Source organism: Mytilus californianus, unplaced genomic scaffold, assembly GCF_021869535.1.
Source record: "Mytilus californianus isolate M0D057914Y unplaced genomic scaffold, xbMytCali1.0.p SCAF_2, whole genome shotgun sequence".
Lineage (NCBI taxonomy): Eukaryota > Metazoa > Mollusca > Bivalvia > Mytilida > Mytilidae > Mytilus > Mytilus californianus.
The window spans coordinates 130723003-130750580 of record NW_026262668.1 but is presented as its reverse complement, the minus strand read 5'-3'; the positions used below and the strand labels follow the sequence as shown (position 1 = coordinate 130750580).

Below are 27578 nucleotides of genomic sequence, written 5' to 3'. Positions count from 1 at the left end.
TTCATAATTTTTTTTTTGCCGCGAATTGCCATCAAATGGCAACCCATTTTGACGTATTTGTATGACGGCTAATGACGTCATATTCTGTTTCGCAAGGCAAATCGGCAAAGTTTCATTGTGTCCCATCTCCATTTCCGAAACTACTTTAACGAAAACAGTTCAAAAATACGAATAAATGATGTCATCAGGTGAGAAAATGATATAGCTAGTATAATGTTGTTTTTCTGTAATTAATTAATTTCAAAAGCAAAATCGTTCAAACACAAAAACTAAAAAGATGCTTAATTTTTAAATTTGGTGAATAAAATGTCACACGTTCATTTTTTGCAAAAACGTTGCGTACAGTCGTGATTAAAGTTAACTATGTTTAGTTTTGCACTTGATTGTCGACAATGAAATTCTAATATAGACATATTATTTTTCTAGTCTTTTTAAAATATCTATATTGATCTCCATAACATTCGTACTTTCCGAAATTTTTTTTTTGAAAAATGGTGAAAAAGATGTCACACGCATTAAATTTATCACGGCGGCAACCTGACGTCGTTTCGAATAGTGAAAACAACAAAAAACGCGGCGCCATAAAAACACACAGAACAAGCGCACAACTTAGTCGATTGTCGGTGCATGCATTGTTCAACTATATATATAGAGAGAGACTTTTTAAGCTACGATTTGAATTATCTATATGTTACTGATTTTTCGGATCCTTTTTGTTATTCCGTGATATTAATAAGTGTTGCCCTCGACGCGGAACAGATTGCATGTTTTATTTTGCCCGCAAATTTAAACTTGGGTGCAGAACTTTCAAAGTTTTTAAAACGAGTAAAACTTGGGTGCCTAATTGTACGAGCATTTCTTTTATGCGTTTCTATCTTTTAGCACTGAAGAGGCTTCTTTTAAACAAGCGTTCCATTTTTTAAAATTCAATCATAAATTTTTGGTAATGAGTTTAATTTGCAGTTAGTAAAAGCACGTCTGCTTTGAGATTGGAAATGTGGAAGGAGAAAAAGTCACAGAAAAACAGAGAAAGGTGTAAACAAAACTACGAAATGAAGAAAAAAGACAGAATGAATGCATTAAAACAAAAATGTCACAATTGTGGTTATTCTGAAACTTCCGCGGCCAAGAGAAAAAGAAAAGAAAGACAGTTTAAAGCTGATAAACGACTTTATGACACTGAACGGAAAAGAAAATATAGGAAAACTCAAAATAAAGTTTCCACTATAAACACTATAAATGACATTAAAAACACTTTTTCGAATAAGATGGAGAAAAGCAGGGCTGTAAAGTCAATGAAGAGGGCACTCCCTACAACACCGAAGAAAAGAGTAGCAGTAATGGCCACGTATTTAGACAATAAACATTCCCCAACTGCTCAATCGCTTGAAAAATTAAAGTTTGTTGTGACGCCTGAAGAAAAAACGGGCATTCAACTTGGCAATGCTGTTCTAAATGATCTTAAAGAGATAGTCGACCAGGCAAAATTTTCAAGATCTGATTCGACAAGAACTGCATTAAGTGTAATCGTAGCAAGCACGAGTGGTAAAAACATAACTAAAGAACGAAAGAAAACTTTGCTTTCAAGAAAGTTGGGACTTCCCCTTAAACGGCTATCGAAAGGAAAAAGAGTACTAACGCAAATATTTACTTCTGAGAGTCATGTTGGACATATCTTGAGAGAAAAACGAGGAAAGATGCTATTACTGACGATGTAAAGAAAATCCCGTACAATTTTTGGACAGATCCGTCTGGAAACAAAAATGACACGAAGCGTATCCGTATCGGCCCCAAACAATTCTTAAAACATCCTATATATATACTTGATAAATCTCAAACTGAAGTGTTTAATGACTTTTGTATAAATAATCCAAACATAAAAATGAACCAAATAACATTTGAGAGATTAAAGCCGTATTTTGTCCGGTCAGCAAGACCAAAGGATCGTGTTACGTGCTGTTGTCGCTACCACATAGAAGCAAGATCTTTTTTTTCAAAAACAATGGAGTTTAGAAAGAAATACACGATTCCGAACATTTTAGATTTCGAGCAAAACTTGTACCCTGTTTATGAACACCTGACTGATATCGCCGTTGCCAGGCTACTCTATGTGATAAGGGTCAAGTTAATAATTCTTACTCGAAAGGCGTGTTTAGATCGTGAATGTAGTAAATGTGGACTTTCGTTATTATAATTTACAGACGAAGAGTTGAATGTTTCGGATGATGCTCCCAATGTATCTTGGGAACGGTACGAATATATCACTGTGAATTCTAAGAAAAAACTTACACTTGTCAGAAAATGCACTAAACCGGGTGATATGTTTAATTACTTTAGAGAACTTTTAGACAAATTCGCTGGACATCAGTTCAGTTCACAGTGGCAAAATGCACAACTTAAATGTTTGAAAGAAAACTTATTACCTAACCACTGTATTATAATTCATGACTATTCCGAAAACTACGGTTGCAAAGAAAAGTTTGAACTTCAACAAACTTATTTTCAGCGCACCGAGGTATCTATCCATGTGTCCGTAATTTATCGACATGCAATTCTGGAGGTAGACGGAGTAGAAAGTTTGCCGGATATTGCATGTATTATCACTGAACATTTCTTTGTAATAAGCCCGGATGAGAAACATAACCAATTTTTTACCCAAAAAGTTCAAATCCTTGTCAAGGAGTATTTAGATTCGATTCGATATGATGTAAAAGTTATTCATGAGTTTACTGACGGTTGTTCGGTTCAGTATAAGTCACGAAATTGTTTTGGAATGTTAACCGAAATTTGTTCCAAACACGGATATAAACTTTTCATTCGAAATTATTTCGAAACTTCTCACGCAAAGGGACCTCAGGACGCAGCCGGGGGCTTTTTAAAGAACCAAGTAGACATGGCTGTTTTTCGCGGGAACGAAATAATACAATCTGCGGCAGATTTTTTTAAATATTGCGGGAAACATTTGAAGGACACTAAGTCACTGTATTGTAAGCGCCGAATATTTAGATATGTCGAGAGTATAGATCGTGACACAATATCTTTTAAACCCGTTCCTGGTATTAGAAATCTCCATCAGGTTTTTTCTTCTTTGGACGATGCTAATTTGACAGTTAGGTACCTGTCATGTTATTCTTGTGAAAACTGTTTGGTTGGTACTTACAAAGACTGCATAAATAATTCCTTTGGAAGTAAGGCGACCATACCGATAGTTGTCGAGAACAACCGAACCCGCCATTCGGGTCCCGCAGAATCCACGGAAAATTACGAAATGGAAGACCTCATTGCGCTTGGTACAATACTGGCAGTAACACTGATGAAGCAGATTCAAATTATTACCTTTTTAAAGCAGATGTTTGTCCCGAAACTCTCAAAAAGGACACCACCGATGATTGGGGCGTAACTTACGTAAAGGGATCCAAAGTTGTTCGTGGTTTATACTTGGACCAAACAAAAAAACTTTTGTCGTATAAACTATTGGATAAGAAACATTCCATCATTTCCATTGCATCTGTTATTTACATTTCACCAACTATTCAATGTTCGACGCGTGGAACTCTTAGTCGTCTGGAAACTACACATCTTGACATTTTATCAGTATTGGAAGAAATGGAAGGAGCACAATAAAGTTATTGTTTAAAAACCTCTTTTTTCAATAAAAAACATATTGTTATATCCCCCAGCAAAAAAGGTTTGGGCTATATAAGAATCACCCTGTCCTTCTGTCTGTCCATTTTCCTTGTAATCAGTAATCCTTTTAAATTACTTGACGGATATTAATGAAACTTTACACAATGTCACGTAGTTGTAGTACACTAGCTAAAGATGTGCATGCAGGAAGATAGATCACTTTGTTAAATATTACAATATAGGGTAATATATAGTCTTGTTATGTAAGCGCAACTTATTCTAAAACGTTAATTGGATTTCAATGAAACTTTACATTAGTGTAGTATACTATGTGCATAGATGTGCATAAAAAATAATAATGTAGTCTGACAACTGTTACTTGAGATAATCTTAATTTGAGGGGGAAAGGGGGAGGTGATCGTGATCACAGTTCTCGTTTTATCTGTATTAGAATTAGATTGAAATGATTCATTTTAAAAGAGGTCAAATGGTTTGCAATAAGTGATCATATTTATTGTATTGGGAATACATATCATTATAGTACAATAGTTATTAACGTTGCTTATTCTAGAAGTATTTTTATAGCGTCTGAACCATAAAAAAACGTCCGATTTTAGCGATAACGTCTGTTACGCTTATAGGCACGAACATCGCGCGTAACGTCATAACGTTTCATATTAGTACCAATCAATTTGATACAACGCGATAGCCCACAATTTTTTCATTCCAGTATGTGTCTCACTGCGACATTTTGAAAAATCTTGTTGTTAAATGCTAAATGTGGTCATGAAAAACACCAAAGTTATACAATTTGACTAAACTATGTTTCCTCAAAAAACATGTTTAACCCCGCCGCATTTTTGCGCCTGTCCCAAGTCTGGAGCATCTGGCCTTTGTTAGTCTTGTATCATTTTTAATTTTAGTTTCTTGTGTATAATTTGGAGTTTAGTATGACGTCCATTATCACTGAACTAGTATACATATTTGTTTAGGGGCCAGCTGAAGGACGCCTCCGGGTGCGGGAGTTTCTCTCGCTGCATTGAAGACCCATTGGTGGCCTTCGGCTGTTGTCTACTCTATGGTCGGGAGGTTGTCTCTTTGACACATTCCCCATTTCCATTCTCAATTTTATTCATTTCGAGTTCCCTTGCTATTTGGTGTAAAGAGAAAATGTTAGTACTGTTTGCAATCATATATTATAGCATACAATACTCGCCTTTTATTACTTTCCAAATAAAAATCTGGGCAAGAAATATTTGTGTAATAGAAGCACTTTCTTATTCCGTCGAAGAAACTAAAATAAAATGATGCAATGACGAAATGCAAGTCAATCTAATGAATCAGGAAATAAAAATAGTTATTCAAAACATTCGTCTCAGATCGTAATTTTTATGGTACTAGTATACATCATTACATTACTTTGACTAAATAATATATTATGCATTATTGGGAAAACATTAATAGATGCTTATATTCGGGCAGTGCCAGTGGATGAAATGAAAAAGAATCTTTTTATACACTTAAGCAAAGAAAAAACATGTATTACCGATAAAAGGTAAAAAAAGAAAAATCATCTTCATTTTGATGAAAACTAAGACATTATAATAGTTTACCGAAATTAATATCTCATAAATCAATTAATAAGACAAATCAAGATCATAAAACAAAAACTGAGAGAAGCACTTGAAATTTAAAAGGAGCATCGACAGGGTAAAAAAAAACTTATCCAAGATGTTAGGCTTATAATTATATACGCCAGACGAGAGTTTCGTCAACAAAAAAAAAAACTCATAACCGACGCTCAAATAAAAAAAGTAAGCGTCTCCTTTGCTATGTATGCATATTGGAATCCACAATCATTTCCCGACATTAGAATTCACAATCATTCAAAAAGTCACGATTGGAAAAAGGATACAATCAGACAAATTATTCTATTACTATTCTTGTATCTAAAGATCTAAGGCTGCAAAACATTTTGTCTAGTGAATAGAGACATAGACATATCTCATTGGTCAACCAATTGATGATGGTGACCGAACAGTTGTGTAGTGTCGAACTCAATCGTTTTTACTTTTAACTCTGTTAAGAATACATGTTGTAGAGATATTTTTTTATGTTTTACATTATTCAAGGTTAAATGTTATTAGTGAATACTTAGATTTATTATGGCACCCTCAACGGAGTTGGCGTGACATATTGTTATTGTTCGTTTCTTTTTTATGGCACCCTCAACGGAGTTGGGGTGACATACTGTTATTCTACGTTTCTTTTTTTTCTTATTTTTCTTCCACACATTTTGTCCGCGCGAGTTCTTGGAATCCAATGGACCAATGTTGATGGAACTCTACTATAATGAGGACCCCATGTAAAGTTGTGCACAGTGCTATGGAATGGTAAAAAATTGCCGCCGTTTCCATGGAAACAGCAAAAATGCGAAAAAAATCAAAGTGTTCCAAACTGGAAGAAACTCCACAGGAATGGTAACAGGCATGTGCTGATTTGCAGTTTGACTTCGGAATTTTCAAAATGGCTGCTGTTAACATGGAAACAGCTAAAATATCAAACATTCTAACTCTTTCGTTATAAGACCCAACTGGATGAAACTTTATGAAAATGTTACCCAGTATGCTAAGATGTCAAGACAATATTTGGATAGTCCAAAATGGGCGCTGTTGTCATGGAAACTGGGGGCAAGTTTTACATTGACCCTATAGGAAAATGCATAAAATCAGCATTTTCTTAAAGAATATTTGACCAAAGTCAATGAAACTGTATTGATATATAACATGACATGTGGCAATGAGATGTCTGCTATTAGAATTTTGGAATTATCCACTGTAACCATGGAAACAGCAAAAATGTTCAAAATTAAAAAAAAAATCAAAATGCTGCAAACTGGATGAAACTTTACAGAAATGGTAACTGGCATGGGCAGAGTTGCATTTTGAAGTTGGAATTTTCAAAATGGCTGGCGTAACCATGGAAACAGCAAAAATGTTCATAATTTCAAAATGCTCCAAACTTAATGAAACTTTACAAAAATAATAATTTGCATGTGTAGATGCACTCTTTGACTTTGGAATTTGCTAAACGGCTGCCGCTCACCTGGCAATGGGGGAAGGGTGCCATCTGCTATTGCTTGCAATGGCAAATCTAGTTTCTTCTTCTTATTATTATATTTATTCTTCCACACTTTTTTGTCCATGCTATTTCTCGGAATTGGCTAGAACAATATTGATGGAACTATACCATAATGTGGACCACTATATAAAATTGTGCAATCGGGGTATGGCATTTTTAAAATGGCCACCGTTACCATGGAAACAGAACAAATGTAAAAAATAAAATTTTAGTTTTTGGCAAATATTTTGACTATGCCCGAACTTAAAATCATCAAATTTATATATATTGTTGGTGTCCACTTTATACAGGTTTTAGACGATTTTGAGAATCTTTGGAACTACTTTATTGCCATGGAAACTAAATATGTTTAGCATTAAACCCTATGGGAAAAATCTTAAAGTAGTATTTACACTCTTAACATGGCATATCAAACCATTGAAACTTTAATTGTATGTTCCTTATCATGTGCCAATGTGGTAGGTGTCTTTGGAATTTAGGAAATGGTCACTGTTACCATGGAAACCGAAGAAATTTCCAAAAATTTCAAAATGCTCCAAACTTTCTGAAAAATTTACAGAAATGTTAAGTGGCACAGTGGCAAATCAAGAGTTGGTATTCAACTTTGGAATTTCCAAAATGGCTGCCGTTTCCATGGAAACAACAAAAATTTCAAAAATTTCAAAATGCTCCAAAATTGATGAAACTTTACAACAATGTTAATAGACATCTGTAGATGCACTCTTTGACTTTGGAATTTTCAAAATTGCTGCCGCTCACCTGGCAATGGGGGAAGGGTGTCATCCGTTATTGCTAGCAATTACAAATCTAGTTTTATTTACAATTCTTATAATTCGTAGTCTGCTTAGTTTTTTTTCAAGGTAGAACATTACCTATTGATTAATATGTTTTCTATTGGGCAGATATATTTAGACTGGAATCTTTTGTTAAGCTTTTCTTTGTTTTTGGGCAGTAAACTACAAGTCGTTATCATAGTTGGTAGCCATTTTTTCAATCATATTGAATTGTAATATTTTTGTATCAAAAATTGTCTAGGACCATCATTTTTTTTAAGGTCAGTTTACTACTAACATATTAATTACAATATCATTCCAGATTTGATATCCAAGATTGGGTGATATTTAAGTATGTAGCTTAATGAATATGTGACAGTGCTATGAAAGGTGTATGTTATTGATTTTTTTTAATCTTTTTTAATTATGCTATGTGTATGCTATTGTGGGGCCTCGGTGGCCGAGTGGTCTAAGTAGTAACTACTGTAATCACTGGCCAGTCAACACTGATGTTGTGAGTTCGAACCCCGCTCGTGTGGGTACACTCGACTCCAATCTTAATTGACTAGGATTGTCAGTTTTCCTATCGAAGGTCGGTGGTTTTCTCCGGGCACTCCGGCTTCCTCCACCAATAAAAACTGGCCGCCACGAAATAGTCCAAAAGCGTTGCTTAAAAGTGGCGTTAAAACACCAAAAATCAAATCAAATCAAATGTATGCTATTGATTAAATATTACACAAATTAGTCCAGGTCGGGTCCTTTCAGGGGACAAACGTCTTGCCACGACACGATCGCCACATTTAAAAATACTACAAGCGCAACTATGCAATGTGTCTGGTCGTTGCATATTTCGCAATGCATGAAGTGCAGAAATAAGTATAATGTAATACATTAATACAGAATTTGAAACGGGGTAAGATTGTTTTTTGTGACTTGTTAATTGATTATTTTAAAACACAATGGAAATTTATTCAGTTTTCCTGTATACGTATAGATATATTGATTTTTATATAAATTGATTGTTACTACTGATTGAATTGTATAAGAATTATTTTTGTTATTACCTCAGGGTTGTTTTCATTTCGAACACTACATCAATAATGATGTTATCAAGAACATTTAGACCCATACAACGTGATAGTTGTTTTTTTTTGTTAAGGAAACACGACTACATTACTGTAGTTTTAAAGATTTATATATCCTTAATAGGCACAAAAGAACTGCCACTAGACTTTAAGCAAACAACAATTAATGCTAAGACTCATGATTTGAAACTAGTTTACGTATGAGAGATTTATCAGAAGCCGGGATCACCTTCTCATTTTTCATTGAGATAACAGAGGTATATATCAACATTTTAGTCTTCGAAAATAGATTGAGTGTGTACGAACCGTTAATCTATTAAAGTCTAATTCGTAACAGTGACGTCACTAGTCTATCCCATTCGAAAGGATTAATAAATCAAATTTTCTGATGTAATTTTAAACTGTCTTTTTGTCATTCAATTTGTCAAGACATGTATGATAAACACTTATTCTTGCAGCTTAACCATTTGCTTTCCATTGATATCTTGTCAAAAGGAGGTTTCGTCATCTAAGAATAGGCGTATCCTTAATAATGCAGTATCCAGATCTGCTTCAAAGACTTAAATCGAACATTACATTTGATACCTCAGTTTAGTATGCAATTAGTAATATATTTTACTTTAAAGTACGTAAATGCTGGTACTATATTTTATTACCTGTGTTATATCTTCATCTAAACGAAGTGGTGATTTATCCAAACAAGGAGTTGAATCGCTGATGCAGTGGACAGGCACCTCATAATCAAACTTAAAATCTATGAAGTTTTCCCTGGTTTTTCCAGTGTAATAGAGTGTACTTTTTATTTGGTTGGTGTCTCGATCGAGATACTTTACATAACCTCCTGATGTAGCACTAAAAGTCAGAGAAAATCTAAAAAAAAAGATAAAAAAATTGAAAAATCTTGTGAGCACTGTAAAGATTGAATTGATAACGATTTATGATTTCAATAAAAAATTTCTACAAGCAAGATTTTATTAGGACGGATTCGAGAGCCCTGTAGTTTTCGCTTTGTCCGTCTGTCTGTCTGTTTGTCTGTCTGTCTGCTTGTCTGTCTGTCTTTTTGTAAACGCAAAAACTCCAAAAGTATACGTAGGAGGCCATTGAAATTGTGTTGTTGTGCTTAATATTTAGATGTACATGTTATATTTTAATGAATTCGGCTCATTACTCTTTAAAATTTTTTTTGTGAGAAAAGTCTTTTGTTAACGCCCCAGGGGGTGACTAGAGGAATAGAAATATGGTCACTACAGGTCTTCTTCCGACCGTCAGTAAAAGCCTAGCTAAAGTGGGGCGTCTGTTTAGCTGTGTGGGATTGTACGAGTACGCAGCCATGTTCGGTCAAAATAGGGACGTTAAATTCGATGCCTCTCTCTTTGTGCGTTTAGAACCCTTGCGACAACTCTATGAGGGGTCCAAAATGGCCTGTTTCAAGGCAAACTTTCTGTCCCTATCCAATATACCCTAATTTTTCAGTGGCAGTCTAAATTTCCCCGACCTTCATCACGGAGGACCTCTATTACCGGACCTACCTATTGTATTTATTGTTAATTTGTTAATTTGTTCTCTTCCTAAATATGCAAAAAATATTTGACACTAGACGTTAAACAACCAATAATCAATCAATCTATTGTAAACTCAAAAGCTCCAAAAGTATACATAGGAGGCCAATGCACAGTTCTTGTGCTTAATATGTAGATGTGCATATGATGATTTGATAAAACTCGGCTCAATAATTTTGGAAAAAAAACTTCTTTTGTGTAAAAAATCACAAGTTTTTAGAAATGTCTTCTTATAAGTGGATTTAAAAAAAAATTGGAAAATAGGTGTGCAAAATAATTTCAAAGTGATTTACAAATAAAAAATCACTAAATTTGAAAAATGTTGGCCTTTCCTTAGTTACGGACTGCCAGAACGTGGAATCTTATCCTTCAAAATATTTGTCAACGTCCAATGAAAAAAATCGTTACAATCAAATTGCATTAGAATGTATGTTTTATGTGTAAGTTCATGTAGTAGTTAGAGCAAAGTTTTATTGACTGGGAATCTGATGTGATATGTGTCGACTCTGTACTTTTTGTAATGTGACACGTATGAATGAGTCTTCGTGTCGTTTTAAAACAAATCAGGGTATAACGTGTATCAGGTTTGTTTTAGTGTTTGCTTTGTTTTCGCTATTTGATGACAAAATGGGCAAGTTAGATTCACGGTGTATTATTTTTGCTGATTGGGAAAATACACTGTAGTGTACTGAGATGTAAACAACATAAACTTAATTGACTGACAGAGATTCAATAAAAATCTAATACGGTTACTTCAAACTGAAATACATATTTTGCCGTACAAATCCAAGGAAGGTAAATTACCAACACTGTAATTAGATCTTTGAATATGGTTTTAATGGATATTAATATTGATTTTGTTATCCGTAAATTAAAATCAAACTAAAGTTTATTTTTATATATTCATATGCACATTCATGGTTCTACAATCTGCTTGGATTGCACAAGGTCATGCTTTTCTTTTCCTTGAATGTGTCCCACCGAATTAGAATTATCACCGAGTTTGTACTTACATGAGCAACACGACGTGTACCATTTGTGGAGCAGGATCTGCTTACCCCTCCAGAGCACCTGATATCAACCCTGGTTTTTGGTATTGTCCGTGTTGCTCAGTCTCCACTTGTCTATGTTGTGTTGTGTATGCTGTTGTTTGCCTTTTGGTATTTTTTCCGTGTTTGCCATGGCGTTATCAGTTTATTTCCGACTTATATGTTTGAAAGTTCTTTTTGGTATCTTTCGCCTCTCTTCCACAAAATCAGGAAACCACAAGGGAGAAAGCAAGCCGTACAATAAACAAATAAATCAAGATGCAAATATGATCAGCTATTTTTGTGATTTTTCGGGTCACAATATTTTTTTATTTTAAGTGAAACTAGAATACACACAACTACGGAGTTTGCGAACTCGGCTAAAGTATTTACTCCTGGAACAACACAAATGAGCAACATGACGGGCGCGACATATGGAGAAGGATCTGCTTATCCCTCCTGGGCACCTGAGATTACTTTTGAATTTGGCGGGGTTCGTGTTGCTCAGTCTTAGGATTTCTATCATGTCTATGATGTGTATTGTGGACTGTTGTTTGTCTTTTGGCCGTTTTTCGTTTTTTGTCATTGTGTGGTCAGGGTAGTCAGATTGTTTTCGACATGTGGGTTTGGATGTGCCTATTTTTCGACCAATTTTTGCTCACCGATTTTACAAATATATTTGGACTTTGAATTTGAAAGTAATCGTTGTTTAGCGCTTTAGTATGTAGCAACGGATGAGACTTACATGTAAAAAAAACTTTTATATTTAGAGATGTATAAATAATATTCTTTATACGCAATAAATTATTTCAATATTTTTCACTTGCAAACTTTCAAAATATTAACAAAGTTTGTACCTTGTATTTTTATGGCAATCTAATTTTATAAAGTTATGGAATAGTTCCTGAAGGATATCATTTACGCATGAAGTAAAACAACTAATAATATTCAATGTAAAAGTGATTTTAGATCGTGGATAAATCTTTCAATGTAAACAATTGCTATATTTTCCGTGAAGGCAACATTGATCATTTGACAATAGGGTACATTAGCAAATCGATCTTGTAATTCATTTAAAGTTGCCGACAGGCCGCTGAATTCATACCACATAATCTGCAAAATGTTGTACTTAGCACCAATGTTGTCGTACCACCTCTGCAGAAAATGTATGGAAAACATTTAGATTTTAATTACCTGATAAACAAAGACTTTTATTTAATTCATTTGTTTGTAAAAGGTTGTTCCAACAAGAATTAGTTTTGAATTTTGTAAATAAGGTGAAACGAGAAATCGTATAAAAAGTGACATCAAGTAGATCTTACAATTACTCTAATGTTTATAGTTGGTGATCTTTTACGGCTTTCTTTTGTTGAAAGTGAGAATTTTCTGTTACTTTTGAAAGATATGACTCTCATAACCAAGCAGAAACCATTAGTTAGATACCAAAGTTCTTATTTATGTTATAATGAAATCCAGCGTGATATTTGTTTGTAATTTGGTAATGTTATGAAAGGCGAAAGATGTCTAAATAGACATTTAACTCCATCAGTCTAAAACGAGTTGAAACAAGTTCATGTTTTTCTCTGACTGTTAATGACGTCTTTACACTAAATCCATTGGATGTTGGATGTGTATTGATTGGTATTTTAGTCTTAGATAAATCAATTGGATGCTGGATGTGTATTGATTGATATTTTAGTCTTAGATACATGATTTTTTATTAATGTTCTTGGCTTTGAACTAGCTGTCAGTAATTGCGAGTACTCTCAGAACTGTACTTATAGTGTCAATTTTGTTGTAGGGATGTATATATACCCTGCCACGTCCGGTCTGTACTTTTTTTTAATTTTTTTTGTTACTTGTTTTTCTGATTTCTATCGATTCGATTGGTAAAGCCCTTTTCAACTGATTTTTATAGTAATTTAGTTTGTTCATATGTTGCACTGTTATACCACTGTCCCAGGTTAGGGGGAAGATTGGGCGCCCGCTAACATGTTCAACCAAGCCACATTCTGTATGTGTCTGTCCCAAGTCTGAAACCTGTTATTCAATGGTTGTCGTTTGTTGCTGTATATCATTTTTGAGCTTCGTTAATTGTTTTTTTTTTAAATATATCAGGCCGTCAGTTTTCTCGTTTGAATTGTTTTACATTTGTCATTTCGTGGCCTTTTATAGATGACTATGCGGTATTGGTTTTGCTCATGGTTGAAGGCCGTAAGGTGACCTATAGTTGTCATTTGGTCTCTAGTGGGGAGTTGTTTCATTGGCAATTATACAACATCTTCTTATTTTTATATTAACAATGCTATGGCAAAAAAAAAAAAAAAAAATAAAAAACGAATAACGACCAAAAGACAGTATATAAACCACAACATAGAAAACTCCAGACTGATTAGATTTTGATTAATAACTTTTCTAAATTGTAATGCATAAATATCATTTCAACAAAAGTACAATTATAATTTAATCAAACAATTTTTCTTCGAATTTGTCTGTCGATTAACCTTATTAGGGCAACTTTTCCTGCATCAATACGTAAATATTGGTGTATCATTTTAGGAGTGTACTGGAGTTTAAGTGTAACAGTACCACCATTGACCATCCCTTTTCTAGAAAACGCCAGTATATGGCGTACACTATTTCTTTAAATCCTGGTATCTATGATGAGTTTATTGACAGAACAACTAATAATATGAAATGCACTAAGCTTGCAACCTTTTGAATGAACTAATTTCAATATCAATTTTTTCCAAATTTTCTTGTTTTCCGAATGTCTAAATATCCTTGTACTGCGCAATTTGATTCATCAAATATAAAAGGAAACAACATACATGGTGTTATCCACAAGTTTAAGTAAGACATATTTATTTTGTAGAAATTAAGGTGCACTAAATCTGTATTTTGATATGTAAATTTATCTTTTGAATTCCTTCTTCTCTACTCCATCTCATTGTAAATATATTCACTATACAGCAGAACTTATTACACGCTACAAATTACACTTTTTTATTTAATAAAAAAAACTTTGATAGAGTCATTGGGATAAAATAAAAAAGTTGATGGTTTTAACTTTATTACATGTATATGGATGCCACGATACGGATACACATTAATGTTCTGAAATTTTTTTCAACCACATATTATACAATGTTTTAAACATAAGGTTTTAAAATACAATCGAATCAAGAAATTTAAAGTTTAATCTGTGTAATCTCAAAATTTGATCTGTAATAAGCAGCAGAACGTGCCCCTGGGCTCGGATTTTATATACAGTCCGCCAAAAGTTAAGCACCACCTAATTATAACTGGCAATATTTTTTTAACTATTGCGAAAAAAATATTTATGTTTGGTGTTATGAATTGCCTATAACATACACTAAGAAAATTCATTACGACCAAAAAAAAAAAATTCGATCAACACGCCAAGCAATTTTTTATTAAAGGTCATCTGCACTTTTTCGAATACACTGTTTCGATGCCTTTAAATCATCTTCCTACAGCCCCGCGTATAGGTCAAATTTGACCTTCACCAAGTCACTGTGAAATATGGCAAGGGGTAAGTTATATGTGACTGAACCTTGACAAGCAATTAACATGTCAAATGCCGGTAGGAGCACTAGTTGCATAGGTAACCATTTCAATGTTAAACACACCGTCATTGTCAGATTTTTACAACGTCATGTTGACACAGGAACTGTAAATGATATATAGACCAAGGTCCGGAAGACCCCGTTTAAATACCGATCGTGATGACAGACTCCTTATTGGTCACGCTAAAGCCAACCCATTTACTCCTGCCCCACAACGTAGACACCACTGGCGTCAAGGTGGTCATGTTAGTGTTTGAACATTGGTCCGTCGACTTCATAGAGGCTACCTAAGAGCACGTCGTGTTGTCAAGAGACCTGCCCTAACAGCCAGGCACCGTATAATCAGGTTTCAAAGGGCTAATGACCATCGACGCTGGAACATGAGAAGCTGGCAAAATGTTCATTGGTCAAATGAGAGTCAGTTTCTGGTACTACCAATAGACAGCAGAATACGAGTTTGCCGTGGAAATAAAACTGCTAATGACCAAAACAACATTTGCCCATCGACTGCATACGTTGCTGGTGGTGTTACAGTATGGGGTTTCTTATCATACTGTTGTAAGGTGGATATGCATATTCTGCAGGGTAACATGAACGGACAGACATACAGGGATTTGGTGCTTAGAAACATTGTAGTCCCTCATTTTGATAATCCTCCACTTGCTTCAAGACCCTTGTGCATGTACGACAATGCTAGACCACACAGGGCAAGGATTGTAACCGAGTACAAAGAGTACAATGAGCAAGAAGCCATTGACACTATCTTTTGGCTTTCCATGTCTCCAGACATGAACCCTATCGAACATGTCTGGCATGCCATTGGCAGAAATCTCAATCACAGAGATCCACCTTTGCAAAATCTTAGCGATTTAAGAAGCGCAATTGTTGCTGAATGGAATAAATTTGCTCAACTAAAGTTCAGAAGGCTTGTACAGAGTATGAGACTCCGTGTTAAGGAACTACACCGGAAGAGAGGGTGTTACACATCCTATTGACTCAAATATTGACATTAAATTTGCCGAACATACCAAAGATTATTTGTAGAGACTTTTAATGATATTGGGTGATTAATTGTTGTAAAAAAATAAAATCACAGTGAAACTTAAATTCCGTTTCTGATTTGTGTAATTTTCACTATTTCTATGAACGCAAATTTCAAATGCATAGAACCTGCATACGTTAACAAACTTAAGTCTGCGGTTTGTTTATGGTATATTTTAGCAAAATTGCTACATGAATATTTGCTCTTTTTCGAGGATTAACTGATTTTTTTAAATGAAAAAGATTTCGATGCAATAAAAATAGGTGGTGCTTAACTTTTGGCGGACTGTAAAGTTTACTTTCAATAGAGAACATTTTACTTTTTATAAATATTTCGTCTTCTGCTTCCTCTAGATTAGAAATGTTAAGAAATAAAAGAAAATAACACACATTTCGGACTTTACATATTTTACCTTTTTAAAAGAAAATGCCTGAAAGGGTTAATCCAACTAAAAACCCCTTTATTCTCCTTATTAAATCGAAACTTTCTTAAATCCTGATCAAACGGTGCTAATGTGTGAAGTTTAGAACACTAGAAACAATTTTAATATTTCTATCCAGAAGAGGGACGACGTTTGTAAACGGCACGCTAATTTGTCTTATATTATGGATCGATCGCAGCTATGTTATGTCAGTAATTACAAGCAATTCAGGGTGTGAACATTAGCTGGACATTTAGAATTTGTGGACGAGATAAACACCTATATACAGTAGATATGATTATAAAACGTATACATAATAAACGAATTTAATACTTGTTTTGTCTTTGCCAAAAATGAACTCATGTATTTGCTATATCCAATGCTTTGATATTCATTGAATACTTATTTATTGATTTAATTATTGGTTTTTCCTTTTCAGATCAATTGGCCAAATTTGACACTTTCTACTCTTGTCAACAAGTCCACAAAATTGATGAACCACAAGACAGACTATAGACTGTCAAATTTACAAATAATCGCCACAATAAAACAATGAAATCCTATTTTACTTGGATTTTGGATTGCATGATTTTCATTTTTTTTTTCTTTGAATACAACTGAACTACGCAAAAAAAAATATGTTTGTGTGCTTTCAAATAACGTATTTATTCACGAATTTGTCCAGTTTTAGAAAATTTCATTTATAATGTCTTACCGGAAGAAGACAATTGTTTTATTTTCAGCGACTAATAATTATGCATAATGGATAGAGACATAAATTGTCAAACGTATGAACTGTATTCTTTCACAGAACCAAATTTCAACGGTTATCATTGACGATTTTTAAAACTATTTCAAAACGCGTGCCTCGCATTTTTACAAAGATCGTATAAAATAACCCAAATAATGGAACATCTTCTTTAATAATAAAATTTACCTCTAAAAAGTATAGATGAAGGTAGCATTTGATGTGAAAGAATCGTTGTAAATTTCAATTTAAAATTGATTTCCAAAAATATAAGTACTAAAAATTAAGTTTTGAGTTATTTCTAATCTTTCAAGAGCTACGAGATTGAACTCACGAACGAAAAGAAAAATTTTGTGCATTTTGCACAGAAATCACTTTTCTTAGGAATTTGCCTAAAAGTTAGAGCCGAAAAAGAACCTTTTGCTATGTTGACAGTTTTCCTAGATGTTTCATGGCTTATAAAACTTTTGTACTGAAAAAATAAAATAGGAAATATGTTTCATGCGCTCATGGTGCAGCTATTAATTATTTCTATATGACGATAAAATGCATGTATAAATAAAGTGCTCACATATCTCCTGAATCTACTCGTATATCATTTGTTCCTTTCAAAGTACAGGTCAGAACTGAATTTAAAACTGGGTTAGCGGGTTTCGGTTCTGGGCAGATATACTCTTCTTCATATGTTAGACTTCCTGGAATAGATCAAACAGATATAGAAACATAAACGAAGATCTAAATGCATTATATTTGCCATGTTTCCTAACTTAACTTATTCATGCAATTGAAGTCAATATTACACAAACATATAAAAGGAAAATATCAAAAATACCGAGCTCCAAGGAAAATTCAAAACGGAAAGTCCTTTATAAAATGGCAAAATCAAAAGCTCAAACACATCAAACGAATGGAAAACAACTGTCATATTCCTGACTTGGTACATGCATTTCCTAATGTAGAAAAGGGTTGATTAAACCTGATTTTATAGCTAGCTAAACCTCTCACTTGTATGACAGTCCTATATAATTCTATCATATTGACAACTATGTGTGAACAAAACAAACAGACATAAAAGGTAAAAATGTCAAAATTGGGGTACAGCAGCCAACATTGTAATATAATATTAACCACTATGAAGGTACCGTAATCTCTGAATCAATCACTCTCTTAAAGGAAACACATGATTTTGACAACTTCAAGTAAGTTAAAAGGGACGGAAACCGACAAGGGTGACTGGACACAGTAGCACATTGCTAGACCCGATAATAATCAGCGACACAATTAAATATTCTATTGCCGACGTACTTAAATTACCGTCTGAAATAAGTGATCACGATGCTTCTTTATAATTTTTAGAATGTCCGAGATTTGCATCCAAATCATTCAAAAGAGAAATTTGGTTGTACGATAAAGCAGATTTAAATAAATTTTCTTCAGGACTTGATTCTGTCAGTTGGGATGCACTTTTTTCTGATGTTGAGGATGTCGACGAGATGTGCAATACATTTACTAAAAAAACCTTGAAATCGCAAGGCAGAGCATCCCAACTCGACATGTTTATATACGAAACAATGACAGACCATGGATTGACAACGAGCTAAGGAAAGAAATCCGCAGAAGAGACCGATTTCGTAAAAAAGCCTTAAAAACTAAAAAAGATTCTGACATTAATAAATACAAAAAGCAGAGGAATAAAGTAAATAATTTGAAAAAAGCTGCAAAAGAAAAATTTGAATGAAGCTTGGATAATATCATCTTAAATAACGTGGCTAACCCCAAAACTTATTGGAAGATAATGAAAATGCTTATAAAATCCAATAAAGGTTCTGGTGATTTACCCCCACTTTATAATATTATTCACGATGAAAGTATGGAAGATGTAGTGTACGGAGACGACGAGAAATGTAATCTGTTGAATAAATATTTTAGTCTGATTTCTTCCCTAGAGGAGGAAGGTGTTCCCATCCCTGAAGTTGAACCAAGAACCAATATTAATTTTAATGATTGAGTAATTGAAAAATATGAAATAGTTGATATAATTAAAATTTTAGATCCTAATAAGGCATCTGGTCCAGATGTCATAAGTCATAAAATGCTGAAAATGTGTCTTGAAAAAATAGCAGTTCCTTTAAAAATAAGATTTAATAAATCCTTACAACAATGTAAATATCCCACCAGCTAGAAGACTGCAAATGTAATTGCTTTTTTTAAAAAGGGAGATAGTTCGTTGCCATTTAACTATATGCCCATATCGCTTATAAGTTGTGTAGGGAAAATAATGGAGCGAGTTGTTTATAAACATGTCTTCAATCACCTACATAGAAATAAGTTAGTATATGAATACTAGTCTGGTTTTCTTCCAAAATGTTCAACAGTTCATCAGCTTTTAGAAATTTACAACTGTATTTTAAATTCACTAGAAAATAAAGAAATTAGCTGTTTTGTTTTCTGTGACTTTTCTAAAGCTTTTGATAAAGTTTGGCATCAAGGATTGCTATATAAAATGAAGTCATACGGTGTGGACGGGAAATTATTGAATTGGTTTAAAAGTTACCTGAACAACAGACAACAGCGAGTTGGTATTAAACAATCGTCGTCAGAGCTTTGCAGTATTTCAGCTGGTGTCCCACAGGGTTCTGTTTTGGGACCCCTCTTATTCATTATTTATATTAATGATATTGCTAAAAAATTGATATCTTTATGTAGATTATTTGCAGATGACACATCTCTCAGCTACTCTAGTCGTGACACGTCACAAATAAAATCAGTGATCAGTCACGACCTGAGTGAGCTGAGCGATTGGTCTAAGAAATGGCTGATGTCCTTTAACCCAGAAAAAACAGAAATTATGTTGTTTTCATACATTGAAACTCCGGAAATGAATTTCATATTCAATGGTAAGAATATTAAAGTTACATATTTTCATAAACACTTGGGTGTTACATTTAGTAGAGATGCTAAATTGAACACTCATGTGGAAAGTATCATAAAAAATGTATCGAAACATTTGAATGTACTTAGAAAACTAAAGTACAGATTAAGTAGGAATAATTTAGAAAAGTTATACTTGACTTTTATAAGACCTTTACTCGAATACGCCTGTGAAGTTTGGGGTAATATGGGTGTGGGTTATTGTAACAAATAAAAGCAGCTGCAGCTTGAGGCAGCCAGAATTGTAACAGGTCTTCCTATTTTTACTAGTAGTAGAATTATTTATGATGAGATTGGTTGGGAAACTCTAGCTGAACGAAGAGAAAGGAGGAAGTTACAATTATTTTATAATATTCAACATAATAATGCACCAGCCTTTCTTTGTAATTTAATTCCACCAACAATCCAAAGTACAGCTGTTTACCCCTTACGTAATGGGAATGATATAATATACCCTTTTTGTAGACTTTCATTGACCCAAGAATCCTTCATACCTACAACTATACGACTGTGGAATAACCTTAATGTGGTGACCCGCAACATTGACTCTTTAGGTAAATTAAAAACCGAATTAAAAAATCTTAAACTGAATTCAAATCCCTAAACATTATAAATTTGGCAATCGTAAACTCAACATCATTTTGACTCAACTTAAATGCTCAGCCTCTTTTTTGAATTATGATCTTAACAGAGTCAATATAATTTCGGATCCGTCTTGTAGCTGTGGCGCTAAGCGTGAAGATTCATTTCACTTCTTTTTTGAATGTCCTAATTATACGAATATAAGAATCAAACTATCTAATAACCTGAACTGGTTATCAGAGAACTCTCTACTAAATTTGAACATCTTAACCTCCGGTGATTCGTCACTAACTAATGATGAAAATGAAGGAATTTTAAAGAATGTATATGAATTTATTAAAGAGTCAAAGAGGTTTCTAATTGTGTAATACAGCACACTAAAGTGCATATACATGTATATTGTGTACAACCATTCACATCATCACACATCATCATTTTACATATCCAATATATATAATGTATTGTTTGCATGCATGTTTTGTAAAAAAATCTATTGTTATAAATTGTTCATGGGAGAAGACTTCATAAGTTTGACTAACTTGTGTCTCATCCCTTTTGCATACTTAAGCAAATAAAATATGTTTAAAACTAAAACGTAAATGTGCTATGTCACGTACATAATGAAATTGTGCTTGCAACCAAAAGAAAATTGTGGACTGCATATTAATATTCGGGGAAAAAAATAGTGAAGTATAATTTAAGAGAAATGTATAGAATGCACAACGCATTTATACAAATACTGAACGCACGTAAATATCACAAAAAATATTAAATAGTTTGACTTTAAACATTTTGTCTGTCCTACGCAGTACTGTTGGCAATGCCATTTCAGTTTTATTCATATAAACTTTACAGGGATCAGCGAAATTGCTGTTTAAATAATTCAGGTGTAACTATGTTTGATAACTATATTTCAATAGTGTTAGCGAAAACATCTTAGTCTATACATCTGTACTTCTATTTTGCAGATGAGTTATTTGCTCTAACTTGAAAAGTTCTATAAATTCTCATGATCTAGTTGAATGTAAATTTCACACAAAACTGGAATCTAAATATGTATGATTACTGTCTTTGGTTTACCTTCAAAAAGTAAACATGATCAAAATACAAATATTCTTTATGTCCTTGAGGATAAACGTAAATTAAGAGTTTGAACGTTAACAAAATGAAAATGTTGTTTACCAGTATCTTTTTTCCACTCGTTTTATCAATTCTCCCGGTTGAATAATTATCTGTGTCTTATGAATTATCATTCGTTCTTATACCACCTTTGCATTTATTTCATGAGCATTAAAGGGTCTATTTGAGGGGTCCGTAGGTAATCTATTGAAAGGCAAAATTTCTGTCCCTTTCCAATATACCCAAATTTTTAAATGGCAGTCAAATTTCCCCGACCTTCAACCCGTCGGCTCTATTACAGGCCTACCTATTGTATTCATTGTTAATTTATTCTCGTCCTGAACATGCATGCATTTGATGAAGTTATAATCTTTCAATCGGTTTAATTGAGGCTGGAGCTGGCATGTCAGTAACTGCTAGTAGTCCTTTGTTCATTTTTGTATCATTGTCATTTTGCTTAGTTTCTTTTGTTACCTATTCTGACATCGGACTCGGACTTCTTTTAAACTGAGTTTTACTGGTGCGTATTGCTATGTGTTTCTTTACATTGGCTAGAGGTATAGGGGAGGGTTGAGATCTCACAAAACATGTTTAACCCCGCCGCATTTTTGCGCCTGTCCCAAGTCAGGAGCCTTTGTCCTTTGTTAGTCTTGTATGTTTTTAAATTTTAGTTCATTTATATGTTTTGGAGTTTAGGGTGACGTCCATTTTCACTGAACTAGTACACAATTTTATTTAGGGGCCAGCTGAGGACCACCTCCGGGTGCGGGATTTTCTCGCTGCATTGAAGACCCATTGGTGGACTTCGGCTGTTGTGTGCTCTTTGGTCTGGTTGTTGTCTCTTTGACATATTCCCCATTTCCATTCTCAATTATATGAAATATTTGCCACTAGACGTTAAGCGACCAATAACCAATCAATCAATCATGAAAAGGTAGTAGGCAAATGGAAATATGAAAATCAAATTACTCACTTAAGTAATTTATATACCTGAAATTTTTGTGTGCTTTGTTTTAACTTTAGCAGCAGTAATTCCCAATTCCATACTGCTAACATAGTCGGGTATAGGTGGTAACTCTATCGGAATGTTGTAATTTGTGTCGTATATGGCCTCCATTGTCATCTCAATAATATTAAAATCCCTCTGATTTGACCATAGTTCAAACGGTTCATCTAATTGTGTCGCGTCTCCGAAGTACGTGTATATGTCCATATCCTTGGCGTGGTTATGGTATGTAAAGGTAGCATTGCATCTATTAATGGCGGGAGTTAATGTTTCGTTAGCAACTGAAAGTAAATATAGGTGGCTAATGTCATGTTTTTAAAATTGCCTTTGTATGTGAAATGCAAATGTAATTAACATTAAAGTGACGTTTGAAAATAGAAAAGAAGATATTATCGCGAATATATATCTATTACTAATGTTTAACTAAATGAAATATCGATATCTCAATAGCATGTAATTGCAATGTATCTTTGCAATGACAGTGAAATGTGCTGAAATTGAACTTATTTGATAATGCAAGTGACGTTATTACGAATTTATAGGTTTATTTTATAATGTCTTAAAAGTTGAAGCGATTTAAAACTCTTTAAAGCTGACCAGTATTTGAAGCAACACGATATAGATGTATATTTTCGGAAGTTTATGTTGCATGGGTCTTCATTCATTTTTCATCTCCTTCTACTATTATATTAACCAATTCATAAGTTTCAGTTTAGAAAAATCACCACATACACACAAAACTACAAACCGATATACTTCTTCCTTCTGATTTAAACAGTGGTGTTCCATCATCCTTACGAATGATATTGACGAATAGATTTGACTTTGCTTTTCTTTAAAAAATGTTAAAAAGGGGATACATTAAACACACTTTAAAGTTCGTATAATATTCAATCTGTTTCCATGACATAAATTGATTTTTACGGTTTGTACTACAGTTGAGCTGTTAAAACATCTTTTCTCTTTCCTAGTCAAAACGCAGGGAGGGTTGAGATTGAGCACTCAAAAACAGGTTAAAACTACCATATTTCTCTGTCAAGGAGACTGTAGACAAAGGTTTTCGTTGGTTACCATGTTCATTTAGAATCGTTATTAATCAAACATACTAGTTCTTTGATTTTAAGTGGATTGTATCGGCGGCAAAAGTACTAGTAGTTTATCTGGAAAGCATACAATCTACATAAAGTAGTGTGATACAGGTGACTTGAAAAAAAAAATGAAAACAACACGTTGTTACTTTCATGCGTCCGAAGCACTTTTCTGGATTTACCCTCACTAGGAACGCTCAAAGCCAAATATTTAAAAGCCAAGGATGTATAAGAACTGAAACAGTAGAAGAGCTATATAACCAAAAAGGACCGAACAAAAAAGCAAAATCCATCTAAGGGTTTTTCTTTATATTTTCAAAATGTATAAACGAAAATTTTAGAATGGATTGTTATATATAAATCATGTCAGTACTGAACTACTGAGCTGATAATTCCCCCGAGGACTGATACACCACCACGTTAAATTCATACGCCCGAAGCACTTTTCTGGATTTACCTTCACCAGGAACGCTCAAAGCCAAATATTTGAAAGCCAAGGAGGTATAAGAACTTGAAGAGGTACTTCAGAGTAAGGAAAGCTATATTTTTATAAACCTAGTTTGCCGAGTTGTACAGACAGAAGGACATTTCAAACCTACATATTGTTTGGCTTGATTTAGCATAGTTCGCCGAGTGGTACAGGTAGCTGAACACAGTTCATGAGGTATTGCCACAATTTCACAGAAGCATAGGTTGAAACCACGCTGATGGAAGGACAAATTTGATACCGCATATTTACAGATCTAACATTGTTGGGCTTGAGTTCATAAAAGATATATATAAGTAAGTAAACGAACACTGTGATATTTTTGTGCTATTCCGTTTTAATTTTAATAAAAAGTAAAATAACAAAAATACCGAACTCCAAGGAAAATTCAAAACGGGAAGTCCTTTATGAAATGGCAAAATTAAAAACTTAAACACCAAACGAATTGAAAACAACTGTCATATTCGGGTATTTCCTTATGTAGTTAATGATAATACATATTTATTACCAAGAAAAGTATAAAAGAGAAGGCAATACTTTTGAGGTTCAACGTTAGACTTTAGAAAACTGGTTTGATTATTCTGAAGATTTTACCGTTAATACTACCGATTATAACTTCCAAACTCGTTCGCCATTCTCTTATTGCTAATTGCGTTTATTTTTATTTCAACGGATGTAGCCTGTGTATAACTTGTACTTTGTTTAAGTCAGGAATTTAGTTACAACAAGTTATGTAAAACTTTTGCTGAATAATTTAAAGATACAAATATGTGGTTTGAAAATTTACCTGTTCAATTCTTTTTACAAACGGGATATCACGTTTTATTATTAAAGGGGCACTAGCTACGAGATATAAAAAAATTATAAAATATGATTTTTTTTTGTTCAATCATTAATGAAAGTGGAATAGTGAAATAATAATTCGCTTTTAGCAGCCAGTATTGTCTAATTTTGTCAAAATAAGCAAATAAATATTGATGATGAATTATTCACTTGCAAGTGAATAATTCGACCTCATTGAATCCGTATTCATGTGAACTTCAATTTAACCCCTTTGATAGTTTTATAACGCTTGAATTGTGTGCATGTTTGATTTTTTAAGGAAATGAATGTCAACATTGAAAGTAAACAAAGATAATTCATTTAATTGACTGATTCGATCCACAAAAAAATCATTCTTATACAGGTAAAAATGATCATTAACATATATATTTAATCTATAAATGAAATTAAATAGACCTAGAAGAATCCAATTGCACGAGTTGCGCTATATATTTATATCTTTATTTATGATTATATCCCTTATATGGGCATCGGTGGTTTTCGGGAGGTCAACTCGACAGTTAATTAGATGGCGACTAGACTAAAATACACACAAAACGAAGCTACATATTATCGACCCTATGCCCTGTAAATTGTTTATTTTAGATTTTTTTTATAATTTGGATAAATGTTTTACATTGTTATATATCAAATATGAGAATTTGAGTCAAATCGGTGAACATGAATTTGACAGCTAGTGCCCCTTTAACAGTCATGTTGTCATTGAGCCCGCTTATGTATATATCATCAATGGAAACTTATTGATCATTAAATAAATTTATTATTAAAAGAGATCTGTTTACGCTGTAGTAAATTTAGGCAACAGTAGTTTACTGATGTTCAAATCTTGAAATCGGTTAGGTAGAGACAAATCAAAACAACAAACAGAAACTGAGGGAAATCGCATGAACTCTTCTGCTATACAAGCATCATCTACCATGTAAATTCACACTCATTAAAAATTAACAATCGCAAAAATAACAAATCAGATTACTTTACTCGTATCTACAGACCGTAGCCGCTAGAAAGTTGAGATACCAACAAATCGTATCGGTCAACCAATTCGTGATGGTGATCGTAAAACTTATACAGTGTCTATTTCAGTCGATATTCGCCATAATTCTGTTGGAGCAATTCTTTCGTAAGGAATAATTCAGAATCAAAAACTATGCACGACAGGTTCGTGCTTCATCAACACAAGTCAGCAGCGACCCTCGAACCAAAAAAGTAAAAAAGACGAGATTGACTAAACCTCTGTTATAAAGTCTGTATAGTGTGAACATACACGAACGTAACGAATTAAACGAGATGTGTAAACGCCGTACGATATAGAAGAGGTATGTTACTGCTGAGAAAATGGGATGTTAACAATTGCAAAGTTTGTATTATCATATTTGTAATAGATTCTAGTTTGATGTCGTCCATCTGGTTCAATCTCTTGAAAAAGATCAAGATATTAAGCAGGCGTTATACTTTCAGAAGGGTTCCTAATCTCAAGTTAAAATGGAATATATAAGTTATAAGCACATATTGAAATGTGTGTTATTAAAACATTATCAATTTATCTAAAAATGTGAAGTATTTGCAAGATGTTTTTTTCTTTTTGTATATTTGAGAAGGTTCTTTGAGAACTTTGAATATTATTTAAGCACTAGTACCATTTTATGTTGTTGTGACAAATTAATTCGTAAATAAATTATTATGTATTGCTATACAGTCGTGAAAACTTATGGTATTGTCGATACTTATATTCTGACATCGAATAGGATCATGCTATTGCCAAACGTTTAATGACGACTTGACATTTAATCCGCTGAATGTGTACTGATTGATACTTCATTCTTCAAAAACATATTTTTTCTTTAAGTTACGTCAGGGTCGTGCGTTCACAAAAATGTTTAACCTTGTTAAAATCCTTATGTTTCTGTTCCAAGTCAGGGGCATGTAATTCAGTGTTTGTCTTTGGTTGCTATTTTCATGTTTGTATTTTGTTTTTTTGTTTTATCCTAAATCGGGCGTTCGGATTTTATTATAAACAACCTCTCCCACTATTGATACAAATAATTGACATGCAAGTTAATATTGATACAGGAATTGATAGGTAAAGTATGCAAAGCATCGTTTAATGAAAGAAATCAAGTATTTTGGGAACATATAACGAAAACAGAAATACGTGGAAACCTCGCATTCTATTTTTTGTAGAGAAACCTCACTATTTTAAATGAATACGATCATATATAGAACAAAATAATATGTATCTATTGTAGCAATCGTTATAACGGAAAAAGGGTAAAATAAAAAAAAAAAAAAATGAACTCCAAGAAAAATTCAAAACGGAAAGTCCTTTATCAAATGGCAAAATCAAAAGCTCATACACATCAAACGAATGGAAAAACAAATGTCATATTTCTGACTTTCTACTAGCATTTTCTTATTTAGAAAATGGTGGATTAAACCTGGTTTTATAGCTAGCTAAACCTCTCACTTGTATGACTTTTGCATATAATTCCATCATATTGACAACAATGT

General features: G+C 33.4%; 1 protein-coding gene across 2 annotated transcripts in view; it reads right to left on the bottom strand.

The window, feature by feature from the left end:
- LOC127731037 (uncharacterized) overlaps window positions 1–27578 on the bottom strand; it is a 167135-nt gene that overhangs the window by 55815 nt on the left and 83742 nt on the right. For both annotated transcript variants that reach the window (XM_052239811.1, XM_052239810.1), the window contains exons 6-8: window positions 22637–22933; window positions 17586–17709; window positions 9283–9496 (exon numbers count right to left, since the gene is read on the bottom strand). In XM_052239811.1, the coding sequence (XP_052095771.1) occupies window positions 9283–9496; window positions 17586–17709; window positions 22637–22933 (635 nt within the window). The remainder of the gene's footprint in view (window positions 1–9282; window positions 9497–17585; window positions 17710–22636; window positions 22934–27578) is intronic.